We start from the raw sequence: 7,636 nt of genomic DNA, 5'->3' as shown, positions 1-7,636 counted from the left end.
ATATCCTAGATCCCCTTACACTTTTCTTTTTAATTGTAGTTATAATATTATTTCAGGGTATTTTTATTGCAATCTGTAAGTACTGTTCTTTTTTAGCAGTGTCTGGGAATTGGAATACTCTCAAGACTCAACCTTTCTGTTTTAGTTTCAAATCACATGGTATGATATTCTTGAATGGACACACCTTTATGCATGTTCAGGCTATCACTAGCAAAGCTCTGATCTTAAAGAAGTAAATTTATATTTTTGAACGAGAAAAGAAACCCCTGATATGAAGCAATGGATATATGCCATATATCATCAAAGTAGAAAAGAGAAAGGAGAGTAGAAAAAAGAAAGGAAAGGACGGCTGGTGATTCAACTGTTGAGATTTCCTTTTCTTGGCCATTCAAGTTAAAAGCTGGCGGTTGTCCAATTCTATCCTAGTGGCTATCTGGAACCCTTGATTGAATTCAAGAACTTGACCATGCCAGTATCTTCGATTTTGCTTTCTTTCTTCCTATATTTGTTAGCACTTTCCTCCATTTCAGGTACATGGTGCACTGTTATATGTTTATTCTTGTAAGTAATAACTTCATATTTTATGTCAAGGATTTGGTGGGTTTTTATTTTTATTTTGTTCATTGCAGATGGAGAGCAAGTTATACTTGTGAACAACTGCAAGGAAAGCATTTGGCCTGGGGTACTTGGCAGTGCAGGTCAGTCCACTCCTAAAAATGGTGGATTCCATCTTGGTAGTGGTGAAGAAGTAGTTCTTGACGTTCCACAGAAATGGTCTGGGAGGATATGGGCCAGGCAAGGTTGTAATTTCAACAGTAATGGCAAGGGTTCTTGTGATACTGGTGACTGCTCCGGACGACTTCAGTGCCAAGGAACAGGCGGTACACCACCTGCAACCGTGATAGAAATGACTCTTGGGTCATCTTCTTCACCACTGCATTTCTATGATGTAAGTTTGGTTGATGGCTTTAATCTGCCTGTTTCGATGAAACCTGTTGGAGGCGGAATCGGTTGCGGAGTTGCATCATGTGAAGTTGATTTGAACGTTTGCTGCCCATCAGCATTGGAAGTGAAGAAAGGAGCCAAGGTGGTGGGATGTAAGAGTGCCTGCTTGGCCATGCAATCAGCTAAATATTGCTGCACTGGGGAGTATGGAAATCCAAAGACGTGCAAGCCAACGCTTTTCGCCCACCTCTTCAAGGCTATTTGCCCAAAGGCATATAGCTATGCTTTTGATGACTCTAGCAGCCTTAACAAATGTAGGGCTTCCCGTTATGTAATCACTTTCTGCCCTCCTAAATGAGCAATTGCAGAATAAAACAAGCTTGGTGCCATTGCGTTAGAAAGTCAATACCAATGGATTATTTTTATGATCTGTACTAGTAATTATTATTAGTTCAAAAACACATGGGTCAGTTAATTTCTCCCCTTCGTCTTAGGAGTATATATGATCTGTCAGTAAAGAACTGGATGAAAAATCAGTTTTCCCCATGTTTTGAAATGCATCTTTCGCCCGTAATAGATATTGATTTCTGCTTATGATACGGTGACATTTTTGTTAACAATGGTTCAGTTGTTGTCGCAAGACTCGTTAATAAGCGTGGGATGTATATGTGTTTAACCTGGATATACCAAATATTCAAATTTTTTTCTTGACTTTGAAGAGGAAGCTAGAGGGTAAAGCAAAAGAAATGCAACTTGAACATAAACTTAGGTCCCGTGCAGGAATGCTTTTAGCACTCTAAAAGCATTTTTACACCGCATAAGCTTTCCCAAACAGTTAATGGTTTAGAATAAAAAACACTTCCAGCTAAAATGCGAAGTTGCCATGCCCCTATTGCAGATTTAGCTTTTGTGGTTTGGGTGTGAATACTTATGCCATTTTGTGAGTTTTTTTAATCATCTTCAAGCAAGTTATGATATGTTTTTGTTCTTTATTTGTGCAAGCTTAACATCGTAAGATGTTAAGAATAGATGTAAAATAAGTTCCGCAAAGTCCAAAGGTCTTTGAGTTGTCCTGCAGCCAGGTGTCAATACTTTGCACCTATTAATTTTTGTCATATTTAAATTTCATAGATGCATTAATTTAATAGTAATTTATTATTATATTACTAATATCTAATATACTGTTAATATAGTTAAACTAAATTACTTAAAATCATTTAAATCAACTAATTTAAGGATAATTGTTATTATCAATCTAATGGTAATTGTTATTATATGAATTTTAACATGTTTAATATAAATATTTTAACTTTCATCTATAATATTTTTACATAATTCAATTACAATTCACACAAGCATAAATCTACACTACCATACAGGTTAAACTTGTTGATCGGTTTCACATATTAGTAACATCTTTTGGCAAATTAGACCCAATATTGGGGTTCTAAACTGTAATTTTTAATAGACATAAGGATAAAATTAGCCCCTAATGTTTGGGTGTTGCGCCACTTTAGCCTTTAAGGTATTTTTTGGAGCACTTTCATACATAATTTTTGTTTTTTTGGTCAAATTGGTCACTTTTTAATTGTCTTGCTAACGTGGCCGTTAAATGACTAATGGTGCTGACGTGAAAAAAAATTTTCCACCTAGGTGCCACACGTATGTAGATGCTGACGTGGCATATAAGACAAAACAATGACATGTCAGCAAATGAATTTAAACTTAAAAAATAATTAAAGTTAAAAAAATTTTAAACCCCTAACTAACACATAGACGGGCAAAATTAAAAGAAATTAGCAGTTTCTAATGAAGAACCTAAATTTCAAACCCTCTCCCTCTCCATTGAAATTCTTTAGAAATTAAAGCTTAAAATTTAGTAGGTTTGTAAAAGAATCGAAAATAGTGTTTGAAAAAAGTGATTGGAAACCATCAATGGAGAAGTTGCCTTATTCAAAGCTGGTTTCATCATCACAAGGGGAGTTCATTTAAACCCAGGTAGGAGGTATTATGGTTTCCCAGATTTTCGGGTAAACATATATTTAGCTAATTTTGTTTTAGGGTTCATGAGAAATTAGGGATTTTTTATTTTTTTGATTATTGTGTCGGCTAGACTAAATTGATGCTACAATTCATTGTAGCATCAAAATTAGGATTGGGCTAGTCAATGTATATTCAGCCGATATGTTTTAGGGTTCATAAAAAATTGTGTAATTTTTTTTTATTTTTTTAATTGGATATTGATGAAACATTTCTTTCCCATGTGTAAAATGTATTTAGGTAAACATATTTAGCCGATTTGTTTTAGGGTTCATAAGAAATCAAGGATTTTTTTTATTTTTTTGATATTTTTAATTGGATATTGATGAAACATTTCTTTCCCATGCATGAATATTAGAGTAATCGCTGTATATGAACTCAGTTGTGGATATTTCATTTTTCTTTAATGGTGTTACCAAATTACGGAGTTGACAAGAAGGGCATTGGAACTACATTTGGTCATTTTAGGACAAGTGTTGAGTGTGATAGGCCAATTTTAGCCCAGATTAAAACAATAAATAAAACCGAATAAATAAACAATCCAAGGCCCAAATTATAACCCAAATTAGACTAGTCTATAGCCCAACAACAAGTATGATCCAATATTTTTAAAACCAGACCCAAACCTAAAGCCTAGCCTAGAAATACAAGGCCCAAATGGCCCAAAATTAAAAAACTCACAGAAACCCTAAGGTTTCCCCTTTGCGCCGCAGCCAACAACCCTCGTACAACCTCCAGCGCGCCTCCGTATGGCCTCCATGCACCACCGCACGCCACGTCGCTTCCTCCGTACGCCACTGCTGGCCTTGTACCTGCAAGACAGACGAAAACACAGCAAAATAGAGGCAAAAAATGAGCAGATTTTTGTATTTTTCTTTTCTTTATTTGCTTTCAAGTATAAAACCAAGGGATTTCATTTTTGTAAAGGTTACACACATACAGAGCAATCAATAGAAAGCAGAAATTGCAAACCGAAAGGTGATTTTTTCCTCTAGTATTGTTGTTTTCGTTTGTAAGGAAAAGAAAGAAAAAAAGAGAAACTTACCAAGCCTTTCCGATTCGGGTTTCTCTTCGGTGCCGAAAACCCAGAGCCCTTAGGGTTCAGTCGGGCCTCGGTCGCAACGGTTTCTTAGAGGAATTGAACCTTTTGGGACTATTTTTTGCCCTTTCTTATCTTTTTGGACAGAAAGTGGGTTGTTCAAGAGGGGTGTTAAAAGAAGACGGCTGAAAGGGCCGATTTTGGGCTCCTCCAGCCACCGTCTACTACGGGGATACGACGGAGGTTCGCCATGCCCATGGCCGGATTCTGGGTTTCCTCAGAGAAAAATCAAAGCCCATTTTCCCTTTTTTTTTTCTAAAGAAACACAAAAATGAAATTTTTGTAAAAAATATACCTTTTATAACTCCACTAAACGGCGTCGTTTCATTCAGCTGCAAAACACCTCTAAACAACGTTGTTTTACTAATGCCCGTCCGACCCGACCCATCCCATACCCACCTAGGATCCGTGTGTTTTTGGACTGAGGGTCTATTTGCGCTCTCAGTCCTTCCGCTTTTGAGGTGATTCTTAATGTGGTCCTCATCTTAGCCATTTCTATTTTTTGAATTTGCCTTTGAAATTTCTTTATTATTTTATTTTGGTCCCTAATTGGACTGCGCGTTTTGGGGGAACGGGTTAATTTCCCATCTGGTCCTTCCATATTATTCGTGCGTTCATTTAAGTCCTAATTCGCGTCTTATTGGATTTAATTTTTTAAAATTATACCCTAAAATTTTATTCTGATTTCAATTCAATCCTAGTTTTATTTAACCTTTTTATACAAATAGTTCATTTGTTACTTTGTTACTTCATTATTTATTTATTTATTTAGTCTTAGTCTTTAGCTTAACATTTTAATTGATATTCAATTAGCTATTTATCTTGTTTATTTAATCTTTTTTTATTTCGTTTTTTATTATAATTGTTTTGATATATATATATTATTTTATTTTATTGTGGTGTATATTTATTTTTATTTTTTATGTTATTATTATTATTATTACTATTATTATTATTATTTTAAAATTATTTTTTACAAACTGTTCATTCATTTATTTAATCTTAGGATTTTAACTCCAATTTTTTTTTACTTTACTATTTTTCTTATTTTTATTTACTTGTCCATATATTTTTACCATTATTATCTTTATTTATATTATTTCATATATTTCATTATAAGATGTACCTTGAATTTCATTTGTATTTTAAAGTGTTTCTCGAATTTTCAATGCTTTTGTAAACAATTTTCTCTTATGTTATTGGTGCATTTATTTTATTTTTTCATTTCTTTAAGTTGGTATTGTCCCTTTATGTGCATGCCTTGATATTCCGTTGTTTTATTTATTTCATGTATCTTCGATTGTTCGCATTGTCATTGGAATAGTGGCATATCATGCAGTGCTTGTAAATTGTAGCATTCGATCAGTATAGTATTTTTAATAATCCATTGGTTTACTTCCAAATTCATAAAAAAAGGAATTTTTTAAAACAATGGAATATTTTGTGTTTAGAAATTCGAGAAATCGTACCCTAACGTGCTGGGTTTCGATTTATCGTTTGACTAGATAACCGAATATCCTTTTAAAATTTCAATGCCTGAGTTTGGGAAATCATGAGATGATCTTAGTATTGAGGATTTGAGATGTCGTATCCTAATATGCTGGATATGATATTTTATTTCTTTGGAATAAGAGAATCTTAAAATTCAACTTGAGTTATTCAAACATCTTCCAAAAAGGATCGTATTCCAAAACCCATTTTAGGTGTTACGAGTGTGCTAACCTTTCCTCGTACGTAACTGACTCCCGAACCCATTTTCTCAAATTTCGTAGATCAAAATCATTGTTTTAGTGAATCAAAATGTTTTGTTAAAATGATCAATCTCAAGGTGATCCGATTACACCTCGAAAAAAGATTGGTGGCGACTCCATAATTCTTTTTAAAATCGATCCCCATTTTTTTTCAAAAAATGGTTTCGACAGCTTGGCGGCTCCACTGGGGACAATAAGAGAGTCAAGCCGTAAAATTGATTATTTTCTGTCCTTTTGTCAAAAATTGAAATTTTGATTTGAGAAATCATGATTCTTTTGTTGCATTTGTTTGTGATCTCCATGATTATTGTTGTTTGAGTCTCTTAGAATACTCTTGCATTGCATTGCATGACCGTTGTGGTCACACATTTTAAGTGGGAGTAAGAAATTATGCCTTCGTGAGGTTTTCACCTCCGCATGGGCTGATGGATTACTTCCGGGATACATCCGTACCTATGTCTTCGTGAGATTTTCATCTTCGTATAGCCATAGGGAAATGTATTCCCCTGAATCGAACTCGATCTATATGAGCCTATAATGGGTGAAGATCGAGGAATCTGCTGGTTCAGGTACCCTGTCTTTAGAACCGAACCACATATAGTGACTCATAGGAGCCCACCCTAGATAGAACCACACCAAACCTTAGCGGTTACCCGAATATGTGCTTGATTATTTCCTGTTTGCTTTAAATTCTATTTTTGTATACTGACTTGTTGTGTTTTGTTTTTATTGCATGACATTACATTATAAAAAGGTGTTGATTCACGTTCGGTTACTAAATAGAAAAGCTTAGCATGGAAAAAGGGTTTCTTGATAGAGTGGAGGATAATGCGGCCGTCCGAGTATGGTCCGAGAGGACGCAACAAGAGAAATGTGATAGTTTGACCGAGGGATATGAATCGGAATTGTGGGATTTCACTCGCATCAGTGTGACTCAGAATGACCTGCAAGAATTAAAGGAGATATAGAATAGTTAGAACGACGAAATCAAGCAATTCTTTTACTGTAATTACAGCGACCTGCCCTATCTGCTCGATGTAAAAGTGGACAAGTACTTATTTTGAGCCCTCGCGTAATTTTAAAATCCCGCCTATAGTTGCTTCACTTTCGAAAGATTTGATTTGGTACCTACTATGGAGGAGTACATGGCTTTACTTCATTGCTCGAAAATTCAAGCCGACAAGGCCTATTCAAGAGCTGCTAATGTCTCGGCCTCTATAAAGAGATTAGTGAATATCACGGGGATGAGCGAGCAGTGGGTTACAGCCCGAATTAAGCAAAAGGGAGACAGTAGTTGTATTCCTTGGAAGAACTTAAGAGATTTAATTATATCACATCTGGATATGAAGAAGAGGGTTGATGTTTTCGCTTTGAGCATCTACGGTTTGGTCGTTTTTCCCAAGGTATTAGGACACGTGGATGAAACAGTCTCAGACCTGTTTGATCGACTTGATAAAGGGGTCACACCTGTCTCTAAGATCTTGGCCAAAACGTTTAAATCATTGAATGCTTGCCGGAAAGGGGGTGAAGGCAGATTTATAGGATGTGTGCAACTTCTGCTATCATGGTTCCATAGCCACTTTTGGAGGGTGGATAAAGTCTCATATTGAGTTTTTTTCTGAGAATTACTTTCCATTGAAGGAATTAGTGGCTACGCCAAGGCGGGATGACCGTTATAGCGATCTCCAGAACCTACAAGCTGAAGATGTTGAATGGAGGGCCCCATAGATGATCCCCGATGAGATCTTATATCGGTGTGGTGACTTTGACTAGGTCCCTCTACTTGGGATATGGGGAGCCG

At 35.7% G+C, this 7,636-nt stretch overlaps 1 protein-coding gene and 1 long non-coding RNA gene across 2 annotated transcripts; one reads left to right on the top strand and one right to left on the bottom strand.

Annotated features, from left to right (window-relative positions):
• Window positions 1-320: 320 nt before the first annotated feature.
• Window positions 321-1,323, top strand: LOC107949365 (thaumatin-like protein). Its single transcript, XM_016884056.2, has 2 exons — window positions 321-530; window positions 630-1,323. Exons 1-2 carry the CDS (start codon window positions 467-469, stop codon window positions 1,301-1,303), a joined length of 738 nt encoding a protein of 245 aa, XP_016739545.1. The 5' UTR covers window positions 321-466; the 3' UTR covers window positions 1,304-1,323.
• A 2,044-nt stretch (window positions 1,324-3,367) lies between these two features.
• On the bottom strand, window positions 3,368-4,390 carry LOC107948886 (uncharacterized). Its single transcript, XR_001697584.2, has 2 exons — window positions 4,031-4,390; window positions 3,368-3,797 (listed from the first exon to the last, which is right to left on the bottom strand). It is a non-coding gene; the product is annotated as an uncharacterized lncRNA (long non-coding RNA).
• Window positions 4,391-7,636: the final 3,246 nt, after the last annotated feature.

The sequence above is a fragment of the Gossypium hirsutum genome, chromosome A04, assembly GCF_007990345.1.
Source record: "Gossypium hirsutum isolate 1008001.06 chromosome A04, Gossypium_hirsutum_v2.1, whole genome shotgun sequence".
Classification (NCBI taxonomy): Eukaryota; Viridiplantae; Streptophyta; class Magnoliopsida; order Malvales; family Malvaceae; genus Gossypium; species Gossypium hirsutum.
The sequence above is the reverse complement of the archived record's forward strand: the minus strand, read 5'-3'. Positions and strand labels throughout refer to the sequence as shown.